Below are 24,694 nucleotides of genomic sequence, written 5' to 3'. Positions count from 1 at the left end.
GACTTCTTTAATCTTGTTTTGCCATTTCTATTTGTACTTCTATCAGTTTGTCACTGAATGCAACAGAATGCTCTGCCATTAGAAACATAAACCTAGGTTATAAGTAGTCCATATCGGCAATACTTCTTAACATTGTCTGCTAAAAATCAAAGAAACTGATCAACAGCAGAGCCCAGGGATGATCGTGCAGATCTGAGAGAGGAACTGCAATTGTGAATTTCGACACGTCTCCTATATGGTCTCCCAAATGTGTCAAAATTTACATGGGAATGGCAGCTCAAAGCAGTAGGACAGATCCTAATGTTAAAAGGTTTTTTTTCTTTATCCATGACTAGTCATTGTCTTACCTGCAGTAGACAGCAGTCATAGTGCTCTCTGTTTGGATCATCAGAAGCTTTGCTGATGGGTGAGCAAAAGCTAAAAGCTTCTCAGAACAGGGCCACTAGAAAAAACTGAAAACAACTCACACCTGAAATATTTCATGGCGGTTTAAGCGAACGCTATATTGTGGGCATTTACATGTCATTGATTACTCATCGGAATTGAGTAAGGAACTTCTTTTAGGAAAAAAATCCCTTAGAGACACACCATGGTGAAGAGAGGAGTAAAGCGGAGCTGAGTTGCTCACGCAACGCCCTCATTTCAGTTGCTAAGAGAAAAAAAATGTAAACTTATGGTTTAAAAGGAAAGTGTTGTAGTGTAGCTCTGTGAGATTTTGACCTGCTAAAGGTTCATTAGGGTCAGAAAATCATCTTGAACTTATGAAAAAGGGTATAATGTGTTTCTTTGAATTAAAATTCACATAATAATAGATGTAAGAGTTTTAAGTTGTAAGATGTAAAATGTATTTTCTTGTTCAGCCTATAGATGTCTCTTCAGTCTGCATAGTATGAATGTATGCAGGTGAAAATGTTTTCTGTGCAACACTGTTAATTCATCCAGTTTCCTTCCCTCTCAGTAAAGTTAGAATTCTAAAAACAATGGAGATAATGGAGATGATTTAGCAGCCGATTAGCATTGCCTTGCTGTCAGGAATATGCAATTTGCTCCCATTAGTACTGCTAAGTTATTATTCCTTCGATATCATATTCCATTCGAACATTTGAAAGAGCCACTCTGAAAGTGTGCTCCTGGGTTTCAGCATTCTGCTTTGGAAGATATTTTGTGGCACAAAAGATATTTTTCTGGAATTACTACCACCTGCATGTTTTAAGCATTCTGTCTAATCGCCATGAGAAAGGCTACGACTTTTCAAAGCCCAATTACTATGCAAAGTAGTAGAATTTAGAGATAAAACATGCAATGGATTCATCGCTCTAACCTAGCTGTGAGCTGTTGCTTACTGTACATTTTTGTTCAAGGTCAACAAGGGATCATCAGACAGAGGGACAACACTTAAAAGTACTTGAGATTGGTGGTAATAAACAAAAGCGAGCGGACCCCAGTTTATCCATCTACATTATTGTAGACTCTTTAAGAGGAGGAATAGAGCCACTCATTATAAATAAAAACTTAGAACTAATAGTGCTGCTTTGAACCTTGCTTTGTTGGAGAAAATGATGAGCTCTCTCACAATATAAAAAAAAAAGAGGAAAAAGAAAAGAAAATCTGTTAATTTTCAGCTAGAAAAGACAGCAGATTCTCTTCCCTCCCAAAGTAAACTTGATGTTATCTTGCAAACCAATTTCTCTATTATAATTGCCCACTGCTTTGTTGTCATGTATTCTGAGGGGGCCTACTGAACAAAGCCTCAGAAGATGATGAAACTTACAGAAAATGTGAATGCTAAATTACTGTGGCACTCTTGTTGCAGTCAGTACACATCCACATCCTGTGTGCAAGACAATTTGCCATTGAATATCCTACCAGAGGGGGAAAAGGGGGTTAGAGTTTGGATGTTGATTCTGAGGCTACAGCAGCATTCGTTCAAATAAAATATGATCACATTAGAAAAACAGATCCTCACACTGGCCATTTTGCTATTCCAAGATCAACACATTTCATGCTCATCTGGAGAGTGCGACAAAAGAATATCAAAAAAAACAAATGAAGAAAACCAATTAACGGTTTATTACCATGGGAACATAATTGCATCTGGCACATTCCATGACGGTCTCACAACCTTTTTAATTTAGTTTATGGAAATATTCTGGCCTGACACACAAATATTGCATTTACATTTGGTTTTAGCATGTGACCGTATCTTGATATATGATGCATATAATTGAATCTCCAGGTTTTGCTTCTTACAAAAAAACAAAAAAAAACATGTATTTGGATTAGTAAAACAACACATCAATTAAGCTGATTTAGGACTTTACTGTATGTTATATTGTCTCTCTCTCTTTCTTCTTTTTTTGTTCCTTCGCTGACAAAAGGGATCGTTTCAAAGGGCTTGCTTGAAATACCAGAAGAAGTGGAATTTCTTCCAACTTGGGGGCATATTTCAAGACAGTGTTGCAGCATGAGCCAAATCAGCTTCTGATGAAATGTAACCCTCTGACAGAAATGTGCATATTCTATGCTCTGCAGAGGCTGTCTCCAAAAATTTACATTAATATTCTTCCAATTTTTAAACTTCTCCAACCTTCTGATTCTGACATGCATTTCGATGCGCTAATGCATCTCACCACAGCGTATTCCCTAGGGCCTCAAACATTAGTATGTCTGGCACACCATAGTACTGAAATTATGTGTATTAATAAATTCCATAAATGTAAATGACATGCCACCAGGTTGGGTTAAAAGTAAACATCAAAAGCAAGTAATATAAGAAACTATTGGACTATTGGAAAGCTTAAATGCCAAGTTATGCCCTGCAATGATGTGTAATTGTTATTCTTAAAGATAATTGCTACATATGTTTGATGTTCAAATGGAAGATGTCCAGAAAAGGACTCACTGCAATCACATCAGCTCGCCTTTCATAGAATATAAGGAAAAATACATGGGTTCAAAATCACTATAATCATGCTCTGAATATCATCTCAATGTAATGCCAAAATAAGGCAAAATGCAAACCTGAAGGAGATAATTCTTCCAATCACTTCAACCTCAATGACACCTATTTATCTGTGTACCAAGGAGCAAGGTTGTTACAAATGATGATCAAACACGGAGGAATGCGGATCAAAAGGAGTGTAAATCAGCATGCTTCAATAAGGAAGAAACAATGTTTCCTCGTGGCCCCTGGGGAAAGCTGAGGAAAGCGCTCATCAGATCATAGATCAGAAGAAAATGAGATATTTACACAGCAGCTTGAAGAAAGCTGCCAAATGAAAATAAACTGTTGGAATAACAGCTAAAACTGAAGTGTTTAGACTTATAGTCGGGGGAACAATCACTGCAAAGGTGTGCCTAAAACGAGAACATTTCCAGTTAATTTGATATGTCAAATTACAGCAGTTCGTAAAAAAAGAAATAGGTGCTTACAGAAATAAATTTAACCTGCAAAAACAAAAAGTTTGTCTGTAGTATCCTCAGAACTTTGAGCTTAGGAATATTGACTTTAGAATTATTTAGACACCTCAAAGTAAAATATGATACAAATACACATTGAATCACTTTCTATACATTCTTCTCATTTAAAACTTAGTGAAAATAATTGCCTTTGTTTGATGTGTAATCTTGACAAGCATTACTTATTATTATTATTTAAAAAAAATAGAAACTGGTCCACACTTATATAGCACCTTACAATCTTATCTAGGTTCCACAAACCACATTCTAATGTATTTCACCCATTTGCTCACACACTCACACCCATACAGTACTTTGAATTTATCTTTGCACTCCATAAATGTAGCCCTTTTCTCCACAAGTCTTCCGATCGATCACACGGGCCGTTTGTCCATAACCTTAAATAAGACCCATAATACTGTCCAGTACGGCTTCTACCAGCAGCAGAAGGGAAATACAACTCATATGAGTGTTTCCACATCAGAGCAGATGTCATTCTCGAGTCATTCGTTTGAAAAGCTGCATTTCATTTATAAGTAGGAGGGGATACATAAAGGGTTCGCTTCTCACACAACATGAGAGAACATGGCTGCTGGAGCAAAGTTAGCGGATCTCTGTCTACTCTGTGTTGTTGCAAATGCCCTTTCTTTGACAGGCAACTATCAATTTACTATGCAGGCGTTTTGCATCAGTTTATTACCAATGGCTTCTGTCAGTCACAGGCTGAAAATATGAAGCTGTCTCTGCCCATTCCTGTTCTGAGAACATTAGTGATTATAACCAGCTGCGTCTCAGGCAGTAGTTTTAATTAGTAACACACGCAGCTGGAGCCTCCGATGCACACATATGTCCCTGCAACTCCTCTGCTCACAAGTCATTTGCATCACATTTGCGTTGTATGCCCACCAACAAGCACTCATATAGTACGAGTACGAGTACACATATACTTTATCTTGATAATGAAGCCTCTTCTGGTCTATTTTTCAATGTGATTGGTGTTTAGAGAGCAAGTTGATGGACAACCACAACGGGAGACTTAGTTCAGCATAATGACACCAGTCAAATGGCTCTAACATTGCTTAAAAAGAAATCACTTGTCTGAAAATGAATCACCGTCAGTGAGTGACAAGTTAATCAAATAAAGTTATGCCCCCATCCTATAGTGACTCGAGCTCTCAGTCAAGTGTTTTAACTGAGTGGTTCACGATGCGAATCACCAAGTTCAAAACAGTTCATGTTTTTCCCTTTTATTTAACTTTTTCTCGTTTAGTTCCAGTGTAAGTCCTGAAGATAAAGAAAGCATTAAGCGCTATCCATGACCTCTGACTGCACAATTCACAAACTGTCAATCATATTCTGTGCTGAGCTTCACCTACTAAAGTCAGAGGGTGAGCTTATGAGACATACATATGTTCTTCGTTACGGCTCAGGGAACATCACTTTACCCGCACTCACCTTGTACGCCTCTGTAAATTGAGCATATACGGTATTGACGCTTTAAAAAAAAAAAAAAAATAGATACAGAAAACCACCTTACTCTGCTTATTTTCTTTATGTCACAAAGATCAATATGCTGAATTGATCGGAACATTCAATTTGTGCACACAGATGAATCAGCCCCGAAGTTACAAACAAACAACTGTTTGGAAAAAAGGTGTGAAAGCCATTTACAATGCACACTGCATATACATCACTCTTTCCATCGCCTGTGCTTTTGTCACAATATATTTCATGCTTGACCCCTTATACTGAAATCTATTTAGCTTAGATTACTGATATTGATATCAACCCCTCTGCCACCACTATCAGCCTAATAACCTCAGCATCTGTGGTCTCAACAACGTTGATGTGACGTCCATGTGCAGACATTCCTAGATTAGTTTATAAATACAGAAAATATGCCAAAAATATTTGAAAAGACTAAATATTGTAGTTTAGTTGCAGTGTTAAACTGTTAAAACTGTTCAGAGTCTCCAGGCTGCCAGGAGATTTATGCATTAGATCCTGATTTGAAGCTGAACTTATGCTGAGATGCAGAAGAAGTGGATCGCAGGTGCTGCTGGGTTGACGACACAGTTTGCTTGGTTACACCTTTCCACACCTGAACTGTGGGGACAGGGATTGGTATCATTACTTGTGTTGTAAACTGGTATTATCTAAATAGCAGAGACTTCTACTGAAATACTGCCGTGCATTCAAGACGGAGAGAAGAATGACCGCAGAATCTCTTAGTTTGTTTGTGGATCACAGGGGCCGTGACAGGCTAAACCTAAATTGTAGGTGTCGTCCAATATTTTACTTTAAACAGCCATGAAATGATGTGAAGTCAGCATCGGTTGTTCGTGTTTGTTGGTCATTCTTGAACAACAGTATATTTTGCGGTAAAACTGACACGGTCTGATCTTTTTCTTGTAACAGTATCAGATTAACTTCCATTTTTTCCCAAACAGAAACACATGCGGGCCGTGGTGGATTTCCTTTGTGCTTCATTGTTGAATACTGAAGTTGGATTTCTTGTTTAACTTAATTCTCCTAACTCAACACAGTATTTGCACATTCTGTACTGATACTCTCCACAGTTAACTATTCAGGCATTACCAAGGCATTTTTACTCAGTTTCAACATTACTTCAGCAGGCACAGTGTGACCTCTGTGCCCATTTATTGGATTTGTGCTGTTCTCTGATCCTGACACTCAATAAGTTTCGCCTTCACATTAGATTTTTTTTTCTACTTTTTTTGTCTGCCTTTTGTCCATTTGGCGCACCCCGTGACTGCAGGTGTTAGATCTCAGAATTATTTTTGAAATTGTGGATTTCTGACTTTTCTGTGCTCCTGCTGCCCAGCATTTGGCTCCTCTCCTTTTTGATTGTTCTGTTGCTTTATTCAGAAGAGTTCCGGTCTCTTTCAAAGAGAAAAGCCTCCACTCACGCTGCATAATCTGAACACAGAATTTCAATGCGAAACACTGAATGAAATAAGAAATAAAAAAAAGGAGAGACTCTGGTAATTCACAGTGACGCTAACAAGCCACGAAAAAGAAAAAAATCTAATGTTGTCCACTTTCAACATATCATTCAAGGGAACTGCTGCAGTCAGACAAATTGTTCTTCCTTCTCCAACATGGCTGTGTCGACCACACGAGACACGCAAGCATATAATCCTGATTGTTTATTAAAAAAGCCAAAAGGGTTATAGAGTCTCTTACACGTCCCTTTTTATCATCAGCAAGAGAAAAAATGTGCACTCATTTGTGCATATTTCAAGGTATCAAGCACTGACAGGCACATTAATCCACGCATGAATTCTTGTTATCAGTTTTATGTTATAGTACTCTCGGGATTGTTTTAGATTTCAGTCATACAAGGTATTGCGATTAAAGCACTCGTTAAAAAAAAAGAAGAAGAAAAATACCCTCTTTCACTGCCTACAGTATGTACTAATGAGGAAAAATGATGAGGATGTTCATGCGAGACTCATGAGAGACTAATTTTACCTAACATCATTTTCACAGAGCAAACAACCATTGGAAAATAGGAGCAGGACCCGACACCGTGGTGCACACTAACATGTCCGGAGGGCATGTTCCAGTAAACACTAAAAGACAATTCCCACTACTAAGCACCATGATCTACCTCTTGTCCCTAAGCTAATCCTGTGTCCAACAACATTAAGCTGTCAAACATGGAGTTTACCAAGTCAGCTGTTTATAATGTTCTGCTCGACGAGTAAGTAGTTTTTTCATTTCACAGCATCACAGTAACAGTCCTCTTGTTTAAAGAAAATAAAGTTCAAATTAAGATTACACTGTCGAATAAGGTGGTGTTATGAAAGTATGAGGGGTCACCGGAACTGCAGTGTCATCTAAAAAAAATTATAATTTGACTAAAGTAAAGTCTGTTCAGTGATGTTGGCTACAGTTAAATGTACAACCATCACCCACAGAGAGATACGAGCTAGCAGCAGCAGGATGTCTTGAATGTTTTCTCATACAGCCTCCAGCATTGGGAAGTTAGATATACATCAGTCAGAACTTGATTCGAGTGAAGTCCTATTAACGGGCCAAAATGAGCTGTCACTGCAGCTCAATTAACTGCATGTAAATGTACTGATTGCCACACGTGCTCGTGTTTCCCCACACAGCTGCATTAAACTAAATCTAATGCTGTGCCTGAATTCCGTCCTGAATCATCACCAGTCCCCAACCTAATCTGCATCTTTGCTTCTGCTACAGCAAAACAGCCAACGTGCCCTTTGTCATACAGCATCATTGGCAGTCTTATTGGGGGCAATTGCTATTTCTAGGTTGTTGATTGAGATCCAGTGAGGTGAGGAACTCGAGAGATGCTCTCTGTCTCCCACTATACATATATATTTGGCCTTTGACCACTTGACAGCTTCTGATAAGTAGTTGCCCACCAGCTGATGAGCTGTCCTCAATAGATCTCAAAGTGGTTATGCACGATCTTCAACTTACAGGCAGCCAGTGGAGTTAGGTGTAGCAGAGCAGATCTTCTACTAAAAAAAAAAGGAACACTGCTGTTTTGGGTATTTATTGTGAACGAAATGACAGCTCGTGTATGCACTTGAATTGCATTTTTATATTGCTTCTGTAGTCTTGATGGACAGTCTATACTTTACAGCACAATTCACTTTCATTCTTTCACACATACATTCATTAACTGATTCCTGGTGTAAATTGCACATGCAGCAATTCTCTGTCTTTGGTTTCAGGCATCTTTGCTCATGAAATTTCTCATTTCATGTCAATGTTTTTCAATCTAATCTTATGTTTCATGAGTCCTTTAACATTTTGTGATGATTATAAAGTTTTTATTTGTTTTGGGGAGAGAATTTTATATTGAATGCCTTTCTTAATAATGTCTTATGCTCGTCACTTAGATTTGAACATATGAAGTCATGAAAAGATTATATACGTCTGCTGAAACCAAAATGATTTCAGAATACTCTTATGCTAATACGCTAATCAAGCATGAAACTGCAGTTTGTGTGTTCCTGAAGCTGCTTCTTCACATCTCATAATTACTTACCATCTTTGAACAAGTCTGTCGTTTCCTTTGTACACCAGCGCACACCGACAACACTCAAATCTATTGTTTTTAGAACGGATACTGGCAGATTTAAACAGACCTTTCTCTGAAACACACAACATACTCCATACTAATCCACTGAGCTGGGTTTGTTACCTCCTCCCTGACACATTTCTGCCACATCAGTTGTTATGTGATGTAATTTTGAGGGGGTGGGTCAAGAGGACATGGCCATTATGTTAACTTGTTTATCTTGAGTCTAAATTGTATTGTGAACATTAATGGACTCTGCCACTGTCTGTTTCATATGTGTTGCATTCAAGTCAAAATTATTGTGGCACATAAAATCACTGTCGTGTTATGAAGAAGTTTTGTTTTTGAAGGAAATGGTGCCAAGTTATGCACCCAGAGCTAGCAAAGCAAAATGGCTAAATGATCATGTTGCATCAGTGATGTCTGCTGGGCCCAGTTTAACACTGCAGCTTTGTGTTGGCTCAGCTGCAGCTCTCTCTGCAGTCCAGACACAAACACAGTCTTTGCTAACAGAGCAGATTGTCTTTGGAGTTATGAACCGTTTAACAATCGAAATACTGCTTGTGGCTCAGAATCAACAACTATTGCTCTTTTTATTATTATTTTTTCTAAACTCTTTTACCTCTGCTTCTATGTAATTGATTTTGTGTTACAGCTCAGAATTTTATTACCCTGTTAATCATGACCACTAAGACCTCTGCATCAAGCTCACAGGGATGATTAAGCTTCACCGCAACAATAGTAAATAAAAACCAAATGCTGATGGTGTTGGAATACTGAACAGTCAGAATTGACAGCTAAATTCTGATGGATAACAAAGAGAAAATATATATACACATATATGTGATATGTTCAAATATGTAAACTACTTTCAGAATCTTCATCGAAAACAGTAAAACAGGGTTGACAGAAAATCCCGGCGATACTGGGGTGCAGCAACGAGAAGATGTTTCCTGCTCAGGTGGAGCAGCCAGCAGGATCCTAATACATAATTAAAGCCTTTTTATTTCTTTAGTTGCAGCTTCATTTGTCATGTCTCCAAGAGTTACATTCAAGGAAAGCGGTACAATTAAATGTCTCCCACCTTACGTCGACCGCGTCCTCCATTACTGTCATGTCCGTTTTGCATTTAGCTGATGGGTTGATGGCGAGCTCGGCAGGGGGGATGACGAAGCTTTTACTCAGTGGAAGCCACATCCCTTCTCCTAAAGTGTATGTGAATCTGCATCAGGGCATGGAAAAGGAAAAGGTGAGGGCTTTGAAGTGAAAAACGAATAACAGACACTAAAAGGTGCAATGCAGTGGAACATATGTTGGGACATCAAGGAGAACACATTAAACACGACATTGGAATTATTTCACATGTACAGTATACACCCTTGATTGAATTCAACTAAATCTATCAAAGGTGTATAATATAAACATTTTACATGTCTGTGATAGCAGGTGATGCTGGTGATCATTATGTAAGATGTTTTTGGGTTGTCAACTTCATTTTTTGTATTTTTGAAAATGCACATTTTCTTTGATTTGGGGTTGATGTTAGTAAGTGTTGACGGGAGTTGGCCAACTGACTCCAAAGACGAGTCAGAAAGCGAAGGACCAATGTAGCTCAATTTTGTGATTGGCTAATTCAGGAGGACAGTCAGAGGGACCAACCGTGTCCAAACCAATGTTTACCATACAGTTTTTTTTATTTATTATTACATAGCTCAACTTTGGAAACCAGGGTTTCTTGAAAATCCTGTGAGAGATTGCTTTGTTTATTTAGTTTATACAGAACTTCTCATTTGCTTTCTGCTTCAGGTAATGAAAAGATGATGTCTGTGTTTAATGCTGCCTTTCACAACCCTGCTTAACCTGACAAAGCATCTGTAAGTGAAGACTGATACCTGCGGTTTCTACAAACCTCAAGAAAGGTTTAACTTACGTTTGGGATGTCAAAGGATTTAGTTTTGCACTGCCTTTAAGTTGAGGAACTTAAGAGACGTTGACAAAAGAATGATCCAGGAGCAATTCTCTTTTTTTGTTTGTTTGTTTTCAGTCATCCTTTTTGTACGTTAGTTTGACATTCCAGATCTTAAAACCTTGGTTCTGCATTGGCATCATTTTTGGACGGTAAGATGCGATATCTAATATAAAATTTAGAGAATGAAGTATGAAATCACTCAAAGAATGAAGAGTATGAATACTAATCAGGATTAGGGCTGTAATATTTAGCTCATAGAATTCCTTCCTGGAAGTCTGAGCAACCTGATTCTAAACTTTTCTATAAAAACAACTAGTGCAAAGGGGTATGGCAACTTTAATGCAAACCGAGAGGAGTTTGAGATTCTTAAATCTATGTGCTTCTAACTTTTCTTAAGTACACCAACTTAGATTAAGCACATTCCTGGGCCTGAAACTGCTCTGGAGTGCACTTCAGAACTTAGGCTTCCTACCCAGGACAACACAGTTTTGCTTTAAGGTACTATGTCACACATTCCCATATTTGTTGCCATTACAAATAAATATGGAGAAAAAAATACATTGTTGTCATGAAAAATAAAGTTAAAAAAAAACCCTCAGAGGCAGATGCAGTAAAGAGACCCTAGATAATGCTTTGGGAGGAAGTGAGGAAGAAAAGACAAAGTGTATGAACAGGTCAGAGGACAGGAATAAACACCAGATTAGATTTTACTGCTGCAGAGGAAAAACAGGACATGACAGACGGATGCAGTTAGTTTCATTGTTGCTACTGGTAAGAAATAACTTAATAACTATCTGTCTTGTTCTGTCATGTTTGCTTTGCTTAGCTTTGTCAATAAAGTTGCAGATATGCGGGTTTAAATTCATGAGTGATTAAGAGTTAATAAGATTGTGATCATTTCTTGGTGGTGACAGCTGTAAATCAGAGGAGATTGAAGCTGTGATGGATTTCTGTGATGAAACCAATGAAACCTGTTTCTATACTCCACACATTTACTTTAGTGATGACATTACAACAGCAGCGTGTTTGTTCAAGTAATGTTATTTATCAGAGGTTCACACACAAGTTATAACATTATCGTTACCATCTCTGTCTCACAGATGATGCCTCAGTCAGCCACCTTACTGTTTGGTCAGTTTTTGCATATTTCACACCAAAATCTTGGAATTTTGCAGCCTTTCAAAATGTTCTCTGCTATCTTGCAAAATGTATAAGAATAATGAGCATTACATTACGGATGTATTGATTTCACACATATGTCACATTGGAATCTTCCAAAAATGTAAATCAGGAAAACTGTATTACAGAAAAACTCTTTTTTTTTTGTGAGCATATAAAGATATGCAGTCTTATTTTTGTTAGGTTCCTGTAACATTAGACCACTTTTTCTCTTGACATGTCTGGCGGCTTCTGCGGGTGTTTTCTAAAGCATGGTAACACATTCATGTGTGTAGCTGCGCCTGTGCACGGCTCAGACTGCGGTTTGTTTTTAATGACAGTGGCGTTACATCCAGGGGTGCAGATCCGATGTCAGGATTGGGGGGGACATAAAAGAGATTTTTTTTTTTGCCCGTATACAACTTATTTGTTCCACCATTTCAATCATTTCTTCATAGATGTCAATCTAAAATGGGAAGAATGTGAGGTCTGAAAATACATTTGTTCAATTTTGAATAATTTAGGGTATGTTTTATTGGGGGGGGAGAATGCATGTTTTTCAGAAATTGGCATGACATGTCCCCTCTGTTCCCCCCGGGATCTGCACCCATGGTTACATCTTACAGTTGTAGCAGCAGAAGCTGCCACACGCTTTTTTTTAACGCGTGGTTACACGTACTTTAATAATGTGACTCATATCTGATTAACGCGATTACACTTGCCTATCACCTGAAACATCGCGCATGCCTACTTAAGTGTTTACCAAACTCTACTGCTGAGGCAAATGGACGACGTTGACATAGGTGTGATGCTAGTGTTGCGGTACATGAGAAGTTCGCCCAACATTGGCAGGATTTTAAGGCAGAGAAGGAGGAAAAGGGCCATTATTGCATCCTGTGCACACGCTGCAATTAATGCCTCCTCAGCTGTTCAGAGGAGTGTCTGGATCCCAGATCGTCGCATATTTAATGACGTGTGGAACGCAATGTGTAAGAATATCCGATCTGCCTGTTCACACGGCGGTCGCATTGTCACATATCCGATTCGTATCTGATAAATTTCCACATATGAAGGAGGCCTGTATCCGATCTCAAAATATCCGAATGCATGCGTCCTTGTCCTATTTACATGGTCAAAAAACATATCCGATCTGTGTCACATGAGAGCAAAAAAAATCAGAATTGGGTAACATTTAACTGACAGTGTAAATGTAGCCTTAGTGTGACACCAGTGTCTTGTCTTCCTGCAACCAAAAGCTTTTACCACGTTGCATCAAAAGGACTATTTTTCATGAGGATGAATATCTTCACTGCATCACTTATTCAGAATTATTGCCTCAGGTTGGTTAGAGATTATTTATTTTAACTTTCAGCTAAGATAACCTCTTTGCATAATTTTGTCTTGAGCAGAGGGATTCTGTGTGTTTATAGACGCGGTGCATTCCAAATGAGGAACGCAGGCAAAAAGGACTAATAAGAGTTTCCCTGAGGACCAAACATGGTGATGAATTTGTAAACAACAGATGTCTGGAACAAAGGCTTTTAAACATTTTTGGTTTGCGATACAATGAATATCATCAATCTTTAAATAATCAAAGTCTAAGTCAACAGTGCACGTTGATTAGCATCAAATGCATTATTAGCCTTGATGAATAATGCATGCTAACTGGTAATACAAAAGAGGGGAACGTGTTGATTAAATGGTTAACAATTATTTTTATGCGGGCTAAACATATTTCCCCATTTTCAACTGTTCAATTTGCATTTAATAAAATGCTAACTTAGCATATGAAAAGGGCTGCATGCACAACCAGTCACTTTAAGGCCGGACTGATTAAAACCATTACAGAAACGGAACATTCAATTATATAATCACTCTTTTTGTTTCAGAGTCAAAATTTAAAGTTGATCAAAGTGCTTCTGTTTTTCTTTTTTAATGTAAAATGCTTAGTTCTAGCAAGTTATGATGAGATGGGAGCCTATTAAAACTTCTAAAAATGCTATTTCCATATTACTTCTCAGGAAGCCGTTGCCACGTCTCATTTCACCAGCTCTTGTGGGAGTGTGTACATCAGCAGGACTCATATTCCCTGTGATGCAGTATGACGTATGAGGGTGACCACAGGACAAATTAGCAGCCACTTAACGAGCACTGTTTCGTAATGGACAACTAGGGACTTGTGTGCTGCTATAACACTTATTTGGTTCGCCCTGAGAGAAACTGGAGATGGAAAATTCTAAGAGTCCCCAGGAGAAAAGAGTTGTTGAGAGGAAAACATGTTTGCAGTCCTAAGAGAAACTCCCTGCAGTTTATGCCATGCAGATGGCAAGCGGTGTGTGTTTGAATGCTCAAAGCATTTATCTCTTTTAGCACCCGAGAATTTCCATGCATCCTTTTGTTTGCTTTGCTTTAGTTTGCTTCCTATGATGATGTGAATCTTTAATGGTGATAACTGTATCAACAAGAAAATGATAGCTGCATGTCTCAGAAAGCTCACTGAAATGTAAGGTCGTTTTCCAATATGTGAAGCGCGTGATGCAGTTAGCCAGAGACTGAAATGGTTAGATTAGGATGGATGACCAGGCGGGAGCAAGTCTGAAGACAACATTTTTACACTCTCAGCTGAAGAGAGGAAAAAGAGCCTATTTTAGAGGGTACGTCGACAGGGAAAGCAATGTTTCAAGGTATTTACAGGAGATCAAGTGTGATGCCAGCCTCCCCTGTCTGTTCCCAACAGACTGTGCTAACAAACTGCAGAACAGTCTACATGAACTCTGTGGCTTTCTTTGGATTGCAAGCAGCAGCACAAACAATCTCTGGTTGTTTTGTTTTTTTTGCCGCTGCACCGTCATGTAAGCACTAAGTGTGCTATTTAGTCAGTATCCTTTAAAAGACTGGCAGGTACAAAGCAAATGGTTAATCATAGCCTTTTGTCATGTCACCATATGGCAAGTGAAAAACGCTGTTTATTAAGAAAACGCAACTGGGCTTAAACTTTCCTCAGCTCTAAGCGGTGTTCTAGCATCTTTCAGGTCATTGTTCAAGTGTTAAGGCCTGTAAATGAATCCTTTCACTGCCCCTCATCAGCCTAGTTGTGTACAAACGCAGGCTACTAAGTAACCGACCAGTTGATTAATCTAAATTCTTCTAATTGAAAAACCTTATTTATTTTTTAAAATTTTTTTGCAACCTTAGGAAGCAAAAAAGACGATTCAAAATCAAACACAGCACTGATGTATAATTCATTATGGTAATATGGCAGTTCTGTTGGCAAGCAATTGTTAACCTACACACAAAGCAGTAAAATAAATTCAATAAACTGGTCACGTGATCACATATTCGTAATCCATGAGCACATAAATCCTGACAGACGTCTGTTGCTATGTCAGTGACTTGTAACAGGAAAAATAAGTCATGCCTTAGTTTAGTTCTTAGCTTTTCCATGTTTTAGTTTCCCTGTAATTAGTTTCATTCACATCACCTGTGTTTTCCCCTTCAGCTGCACTCCATCCTTAATCACCCTCCACAGTATTTAGTTTCCAGGTTTCCTTTCATTTCTTATGAGATCCTTTCCCGTCACCCGCCACGCCACGCCACGCCACGCCACGCCACGCCTAAGTTAAGTCTTTTTCCCATGATATGCCAAGTGTTTTATTTTGTTATACCTTTTTCCACAGTTCAGGTTTTTCTATCCGGCTCAGCCGCGCTTTCTTTTTGATACTTTGTTTTTGTTAATAAATCTACCTTGTTTTTTGAATAGCTGCATCCGTGTCCTCCCTAAAACCCACAAACTGACAGCATGCAATGCGTAAAATCACTGCAATTAAAAAACAGAAACGATTAGCCCGAAATAATTTGGCTGCAACACCAAAAAAAAATGTATTGTAGCTTGATAAACAAAGTTCTGTGAAGTTCTCCTTACCTGAAAATGCGATCAGAGGGTTGCTCCCCCATTACTAGATCAAAACCCCGCTGGAAGATGGTGTAAGGCCAGGGACTTGCATGAAGAAAGAACAGATCAGAGGAGGAAAAATAAGAGGGAGAATGAAAGAAATTGTGTTAAAATCAAAGCCAGAGAAGTGTTCAATTTTTCAGAATACCCATCCTTCTAATCCAAACCATCCAAAATCCCAAGCCATGTGTCAGCGTCTTCCCTCCTTCATCCCTGTCTTCCAGAGCTCAACAAATCACAAACAACACCGCAGTGTAGCAAAGTGTAAACAAGCTGAATGAAAGATGCTTTTTGCCGAAGTTGACATGGAATGTGACTTTGGCTCATATCTATTTACCAGGGGACAGGATGACAGGAGGAGACAGAATGGGGAAAGAGACACACAGAGAAAGAGAGACAGACAGAAGGTGATGGAAAGAGCAAATACTGAGCATGAGCAAGAAGAACGCTGTGGGACTGAGACAAGTGCCAAGAGGCAAATGTGAGTGAGGGAGGATGATAGAGATTAATGGGGAGTGGCAGCAACGCGACTAAACAGTCTGCAAAGAGTGCAAAGAGGGGAAGTGACAGGGGCCTGATGTCATTCTGAGCAAACTCCTTCGCTACTGTAAGCAAAAAGAACATCAGAAAGAGAAGAGCGGCTCCCATGCCACGGGCTGTGGTCATTAAAGATTCAAGTCACCCAAGGGTGCCCACTCTTATACACAGTGACAGAGACACAGAGCTGGGAACAGGGAAATGTGAAAGAGTTGCACGGTTTGGTAAGCTTCAGGCAATATGCAAATGTGTCATAAAATATAGACCAACATCCGCATTTTAAACACGGCACAGTGACAGTCAAAATACAGGCCAAACGGCATGCTCTGCCTGTTGGAGGCTGGCCATGTTAAAGGTTAAGAATCTAGCACAAGCTATTCTTGCTGTTCCCATATTCATTCTAATTGCGGGGTTTTAAGTGGTAGTAGAACCCAGCGGCAATCCACAACACACAATAAAAGTCAGAGCAGGGAATTTAGTTCAACTTAATACTTTTAAAAGGAATCCTGTGGAGTTTTAGGCCTCAAGCAATTCTATAAAGCAACATTTTTACAAGTTCTTCTCTCTGTGATGAATTGCACATTCATGTGGTCTTTGCATTTGTGAAGAAAGGAAATTCACTTCCGTCACATCTGAAGGACACACACAGTATGATCTGGCAGAGAGCCCTCCCTCCGGATTATGGTAGCCCACATGGAAACGCTCCACCAATACGACCTTTGAAAGCATTTTTAGTGTGTAGGGTCATAGAGGGGACTTTCTTGTTGAACAAAAGTGTCCTTTCTGAATTGACTTAAACTTTTTGGGACACATGGACAGCATAAATGGTCAGCCTGTTGCAGACTCTGTGGCAGCAGACATGGCTGAATGTCTAGGACTTTTAAGGCAAGCAGATTTGAACCCAATTAAATGTTTATTTGACTTTCTATTAGGTACTCGGCCACAGCTTTTTTCAAGGACCAAATACATCAAGCAAGCACTTAGAATCATTACTGAGGACGTGAACTTGAGTCCAATGTCAAAATATGAACAAACCTAAAAGCATGATAAAAGGCCTGCAAATGTACTTTTTCAGCACTGGCCTTGAAACAATTTACCGATAGTTCTTCTTGGACCCTGTGTTCTTTTTTTGGTTTCAGGAGAGCCATCAACTTCATGCACCGGGGTCAAATTACTCTACATGAGAGGTACCTTTAAGCCTATCAAAATACGTTGTGGCCACAAACTCTAAATAAATGATGGATGGAACATTAAGTTTGGCATTTCAAAGACTGGAGTTCGACATTTGGTTTATGCCATGTTGGCGTTTTTGGAACCAGAAGTGACCATATTTGGAAAAGGGGCTTCAGCTGGTGAATGATTGAAAGCCGACGAGCACTTGACTTTAAGGACTTGACTTGTACATAACCTGTAGGCTATCATTTTGTTTACAGTAAACTTAAAAATAGTCTGTAGCTGAAAACTGTAGTAAAGAAAAATCAAAACAAACAAATTCAAAGCCTTTTGCAGTGAGGTGACATTGCTAACCACCGTGCAGCCCCCAGGGATTATAATTAAAGAAAATATCTTTTGGAGACTGGTCAGACAGGCCTGGCACATAAAATGATTCATTTACATGGTGTTTATTGATTGTCTTGTAAATTCTTGGTACATTTAAAAATGCTGAGCAGAAACAGGAGCTATACATTTTAGTAGACGGATACTTATCCCATAGAATACACTCCCATTTGAAATGCCATTTCTTATTTGATTAAACTACTGCTTAACTCTTTCGGTGCCAATGACGTCTATAGACGTCAATTTAAAAAAAAACGTTCACTGCCATAGACGTCAATTGCGTTTTTTAACGGAGCGGGCTGGGGGACAATCTAGCGGAGTTTGTCACTAAATCTTAGGCTTGTAAACACTAAACAGAGAATATACTGGCAAAATTACCCGCTAGGTGGCAGCAGTGCCACTATGCACAAAAAAAAAGAGCTCGTTTTCTCCATTTTTTTTTTTTTTTTTTTGGGTCAAACAGCTGTTTTTGGTGAAACCAACCTATGTTCTACTGTCTATTACTAAAAGACTGAAAATGGTAGAAACAAACTTTTTTTTCCTGATCAAAGAAGAGAGTCTACTCTTTCTTTTGGTAATTTCGGTGTGTACATAGTCATAAGACACACTTTTCTGTGGGTCTTGGAAAATCAGTCAAAATACTGAAAAACACTTGGCAGTATGGGTGGCTCTGAACTGAAAATGGCTGGCAGCCAATGAGTTAAAACTATCTACAGCAGATATTTATGTGTATACATTGGCATGTATATAAATAATGTACCTGTACTTAATACACACATCAAAGAAATCATAAATGGTTAAGAAACACATCTGTGAACTTAAGTTGATCTTAAGTTTTCATCTGCTTCCAAACATTAGCTTCTTTCACATATTCATCACTGTCTTACAGACACACAAAGAAAAAAATGTTAACCCGTTGCTATTTTTCTTGTAATTCACACATGGCAAACAGAAGTGGCTCAGCCCCGCATCACTGTGTCCTTACACCGTTCCGTCTGTACTTTCACACATGACACGATGCCCAACGAAGGCTTGAAAAGGTAGATATGAAACAAACTATTAAAAGACACTGGTGACATCATAATTCATTTGGATTCATGTAAGCAAAGTAATAACTTTGGGTTTGATGAGGAGGATGCATCCTTTGTTGTCCCACTGTTTCACTTCGGCATGATAATGAGCAATCACAAACCATCATAAAGCGATTACCATAACTTACCCTTGATTGGGCCCCCACTCACTGCGGATGCAGAGATGCTTGTGGACTGGGTCCTTCATGTAGCCATCGAGGCAGAGGCATTCTCCTGCAAACACAAAGGCAGTGATTCAATCATGTGTTCATTATAGTCAAGCCTTTTTTAATTCACTGGAAGATTCCCTCTGCTCCTCTCTCATTTTTTCTCCATGAGAGCTATTCCAAAGATGAACCTCTTGAGGTAGTTAGAGCACTCATAATCATCTTTTATTTCCAAAAAGGAAGTCAAATTTGCCCCAAAAAAGCTCATGGAGTTTTCAGGCAGGAACATGCGTAATCAGCATTTTTAGTATAATGTAGCTGCTCTAAAAATGTTATGGTTATGGTCAATGGCAGCTGATAAATATGCTGGTCCTCTCCACTGCACACCTTGCCGGCAGATGGCTTTAAGGACTGAAACACTCGCTCACTACAGCACAAAGTTGTCATCACTTTGAAACCTTACTGTGTGGCAGCTTTTTAATTATTTATCTTGTTATTGAAAATAAACTGCTCTCACCTTGCATGACACTAACCGTTGTGCATAATCAGTCTGAAAATGATTCCTCTTTTTATTGGTGACTGCAATTTCCTCCTCAGGGTTCCTGCTTTCTATGCCTTTGTACGCACCTGGCTATAATTTGAGATATTGTGGTGACCTGAATAGAGTTTTAAATATATAAGGACTGAAACTGCTATAATCCTAAGTAAATTAAAAAAAAAGGTATAAAATCATTTATGAATTATTTAAAAAATAATTCATGCAATAATTCTTATATGTGAAATAAATAAATAATTCAACTTCATTTTCTAACTGCATTCATGTACCTTTGTTAACTATTTTTTCACTTTGCCGTTTAATTTTCAAAATCCTTTAATGTATTTATAATTAATCGAATTATACATGAATCATCATTTTAAAAACCACCAGATTTTATTATTTATTTCCTTAATTCCATTGTTGTATCTTATTACAATTTTTATCAATCAAGTAATTGTGCTTTTAAAATACTTTTATTTTATTCATTAATTTCTCTACTTATTCCCTTTACATATTCTATCCCTATCTATTTTCCCTGTTCTGTCTATTTCCATTTCCCCCCATTTGTTCATTTCTGCATGCATTTCTACTTGAAAATACAAATGACAGACCCACCTTCAGAGGTGAGTCATGGGAGGCCTATTCCACGACACAACTACAGAGAAGTGGGGAGGGCCATCCACACTGGAGGCCAGCTACATTTGCAACCTAAACAATGGCCTGAACACAGCCAAAACGCATTCAGGACTAGAATGACACTGCTAGCCATGTTACTTTGTCAGCTTTAACAGATTTTTTGGTATATGTTCGTTCGTCCCGAGGCACTGATTATACAGTTTTCCCAGGGCTACACACAGGTTATGACCATCGCTGCTTGCATCCATCACCATCCTTCGGATTCACAATAATTCCACTAACCCCCTGTTCTAACATGTGGTTACTCATATAGTAGAGTTTTCTTTCAACTGTAAAAAAAACACCATAAATTTGTGTTTTTTAAAAATGAGCTTCACTCACTAACAGTTTACACTGAAGGCATCTTTCATTATTTCAAATAGCTGGACTTAATAGAGTCGAGTTTTCATTCGTGTTTTCCCCACTAATCTGACTAGTTCCACTGTGTAAAGACTATAACATGTCTAAATGAGAAGTGATGAGATCAGTAATAACTCTAATTAGCACTAGCATTACTTATATTAATCATGTGAAACAGTTGCTCAATCCCACAGTCAGAACCCCATGTGGGACTGTTGGATTGGACAAGCAGATCAAGCAATTTTGGATACAAAAGAATACAAAATCTGTGGAAAGAATGTCCGATACCCCACCAGTGGGATATAAACAACGTCGATGCTCTGTGTTGGCATCGTGCCCGAAAAGTGAAGCCTGTTAACGAAGAACAGCGCAGCATCATCTTATTGTTCTGCTGTCAGCTCCCCCGGGAAATGTCGGCATTGACTTTGCACACTAAGATTGATGGGGCCTCACCTTTGGTTTAGAGGGTTACTCAGGGGTAACGTGTATAACATGCTCTCTTCATGCTCAATGGGAGGCAAGAGAGGAGCACAGGCTATGGGCTTTTATACACCCTTGTTAATGGAAAAGGTCAGCTGTCAGTACCTGCCAGGCTAAAGGAAACCACATTCAGCGGTGCTAAGTGAATAAAAAAGGGACCGACTAAGGCAGCTTTTGCTTCATGATTTGATCCCTTGGTTGCAGTCAAGATAATCACTGTCTGCTTTTGAGTTAAGTCCAAGTCAATTCAATGGCCAGGTCCAACACTCCTTCGGATCAAAAAAGGGTTTTGAGTCAGGCAAAAAAAAGGTGAAATTTTACTTTCACTTTCCCCTTGATAATCTGAATTAGAAGCACTTTAGGGGTGTTCCTTGTTCTATTCTCATTTCTGCTCACTGTAAATTCTTTTTACTGAAATGTGGAAACGGCACGATCATAGCTACCAAAGAAAGTGTGAAAATCTACTGATATAAATCATAAAAATGGAAATCTTTTTCTTTTTCAATCATGCATAAAGTTTGCCGTTTACGAGTCACAGAATTGTCTGTCCTACGACTGTTGCTGAGAATCAAGGATTTAGAGTTACAGTAAGGAAAACAAACAGTTTTTTAAAGAGTCATGATCTGGGAAAATTGCAGATTCAACAATTAATATTTTTTATTGTTTATGACTATCATAAATACTGTAGTTTGTATGTATTCTTTAAACAAAACCATGCTTTCAAACCTGGCAATTCACCCAACAAAAGAAGCTCCATAAACAATTCATATGAAGGCAAATAAAGTCACAGCACTGGTGTGTGGGACTTATTAGGAGCTCAGCTCCTTAGAAACAAGAACATCTGAAACCTCTACTCCAACTACAACTAAAAGAAGAAAAAAACCCAAAATCTTTTTTTTTTTTTAAAAAAAGCAGTTTAGTAACAATTATATAATCATCAAGATCTTCTTAATATTGACACTGAATCGAAAGTGTACAGTTGCTCACTAGAGTTACATTATTCGAGAATGTGCTTTGCTCAAACAGCCTTATGAACGTAGTCTTCTCTAAAACATCACATGAATAAATCAAGCCTTTTCATGTATTCCTCATAATCATAGACTGCTTTAACGACATTTTCCCCTGGCAGCACTCTCAGCATGCACATGATGGAGCTCCGAACAGAACTGTTACTTTGCTGTATTGTTAAAAGGGAAATGAAAAGGTTGAAAAGTTTGACGTAAGAAAGATAATTTCACATGCTAAGACATAAACTGTGCCCAAAATAGAAGAAAAAAAAAAAAGCCAGAGCTGCCATTAGGATTCATCATGCAGCTGTGGAACAATGCTAAACACCTCATCTCGCTTTAATTGCTCTCTCACTCCGCTCTCAGGTCGTGGCCCTCAGCTCAAACTTGTTTTACACTTCATGGTGTTACCTTCCCTAATTGCTCAATTTAAAGGCATCGAGTCAGATTCTAAGCCCCACACTTGATTTTCACGGCATATCTCACAGCTATTCACCTTATAAAACATATGGTAGAAAAGAAGTGTATTTAGGTCAACCAGGCTGAACAAATGCACCTTTAAAAAAGGCTGGAAGTCTTGATCCTTCACATGGGCAGCAAAGAATACGCCCAACGACGCTTTTCCATCATGCACTGTTGTTTCAGTTGTGCAGAGAATAATTCAACTCATCAAGCAGATATCCACACACCGATTTATTATGCAGTCACATTAATCAAGCCAGCGTGTTATGATGTGAACATGCGTCTCCAGAGGCACAACGTGTCCCCTCCGTATTTTATAAAAACGTCCCACACAACCTCCGGAGCAGACACAGAGAGGAAAAGAAGGTGGTGAGAGCAGCCTGTTAACGTTAGCGCTCAGGTTTCGAGCTGAGCGGGAAGGGAAGCACCGCGCATTAAAGCATCTGCTGCCTCTTTTAATGTCTTGCACGAGCAGCACAGATGCTGTCACAACCCATCTTACTTTTCATCAGTATCTCCTGCAATGGAAAAGAGGATTGGATTTAAGCTATCTATAGCACCTCTGCATTTTCCTTCCAGCTCCCCCCCACACACACTCACTTACTTCTAAGTGCACGCCGCCCTGCTGACAAACCCACACATAATCACCTATATGAGATGTGGCTTTTAAAGTAATACTATGTAACATTTCTACCTTAAAATAACAGCTTGAAAAAATTTGTGCGGCTAGAATGAGTTTTAATATTACGATTGGCCTGTCTCCTATGCCCTTCGGGGGTCTGAGTTGGAAAAACTGCGCTATGTAACTTTGCTGGAGCGGCCCGGGAGCTGAGCGGAAGTACTTCGACTTGCTTTCTGGCACACCTACCGCAAAAACAAATAGACTCCTCTCACGCTCCCAGGTACATTTGATTACTCTTAACTTCTCGGTCGACATAGCTTGCACCTTCTGACTCCTCGCCGGTTCGTCAACAAACGTGATACGTGAAAGCAAAAGGGTGTTGTATTTACGACAGTGTAACCGTACATTACCTCCAAGCCTGTAGGGGGAGCTCCAGAGTGGGCTTTTTGAGAAGTTACATTGTATCGCTTTAAATAACATGACTGATGCTTTCACTCGGTTTAAATGAGGAAAACTTCAAGTTCCATTTCCTTTAGTGTTACGAACAGGTGGTAGGAACATTGTGAAGTGGTAATAGAAGAAATAGGTTCCAACTATGGGAATATATTTTCATCCTGCCTCATGAAAACTTATTGATCAACCTGTTTTTTTTACTCATCTAACAGCATGCAATTTCATTCATTTAAATGTATTAAATTGAAGTCTGCATTTAAGGGAATTCTCTGTTCTAGACGTTAGGAAAACAATGTTAGCATCTATTCTCATAGGACAATTGAAGAAGAACACAGAGTACATGGGCAAGCTAGAGTGCAGCAGTGAGACGTTTCAGAAAGGGAATATATTGAAGGATGAAGAAGCAGAGGTAAGCCACAATTTTAAAAAACAGGTGCCTAGTATTATAGTATGACTTAGGTCTTTAATGACACCCAAAAAGCTCTACTCCTACTTGATTAGAGTTTTAAGACTTCATTAGTGCTAAATTACAGCATTAGAGAAAATGCTAAGTCCTTATTGTTGGTTGATCCATCACTTGAAGGAGTGGGCGGAGTGTCGGTGTGGGTGTGTGGGTGAGACTCAGAAATGATTCCACAATGAGCAGGCAGGAGACACACTAGCCCAGTTTTTTCATTCATTCGGAGGTCTCAGAACTTACTCTGCATTGCCCAGGGGAGAGTCGAGCTGCTAAATAATGGATGAAAACAAGAAAGACATTTCCACAGCTTTAAATGTGAGATTTCTGCCTGCACTCATTATCTGGGTGCTGCATCAGTTGAGGCTTTCCAAGAAATAAGGTAAAATTACAATGCGCCATTATGTCCACTTTTTTTTTTCCCCCTCATCCTAAAGAGTGTTGTACACAAACATATTATTTTATATGTACTGTGTAACTTTGAACAAGCAGCATCAGAAAGTATCAAGCCTTCCACATTTCACTACTTTGCACAGCCAACTCAAATCAAAATGCACATACATCTTACACAATCAGCTACAATCAGCAAGCAGTGGCAGGGCTTGTGATGACATATCACATGACAACTGCTTTGACAGTCAACAGTCTAATAGTCAAAGGTTCATCCTCAGTAACTTTTCAGCTGTTT

At 38.9% G+C, this 24,694-nt stretch overlaps 1 protein-coding gene across 7 annotated transcripts in view; it reads right to left on the bottom strand.

Moving 5' to 3' along the window:
- The window catches only part of astn1 (astrotactin 1), a 357,848-nt gene that overhangs the window by 213,969 nt on the left and 119,185 nt on the right, over nt 1-24,694 (bottom strand). For all 7 annotated transcript variants that reach the window (XM_075483746.1, XM_075483748.1, XM_075483747.1 and 4 more), the window contains 3 exons: nt 18,935-19,019; nt 15,592-15,666; nt 9,627-9,764 (listed from right to left, as the gene is read on the bottom strand). In XM_075483746.1, the coding sequence (XP_075339861.1) occupies nt 9,627-9,764; nt 15,592-15,666; nt 18,935-19,019 (298 nt within the window). The remainder of the gene's footprint in view (nt 1-9,626; nt 9,765-15,591; nt 15,667-18,934; nt 19,020-24,694) is intronic.

Source organism: Odontesthes bonariensis, chromosome 14 (genome assembly GCF_027942865.1).
Source record: "Odontesthes bonariensis isolate fOdoBon6 chromosome 14, fOdoBon6.hap1, whole genome shotgun sequence".
Classification (NCBI taxonomy): domain Eukaryota; kingdom Metazoa; phylum Chordata; class Actinopteri; order Atheriniformes; family Atherinopsidae; genus Odontesthes; species Odontesthes bonariensis.
This window is presented reverse-complemented; position numbering and strand designations above follow the sequence as displayed.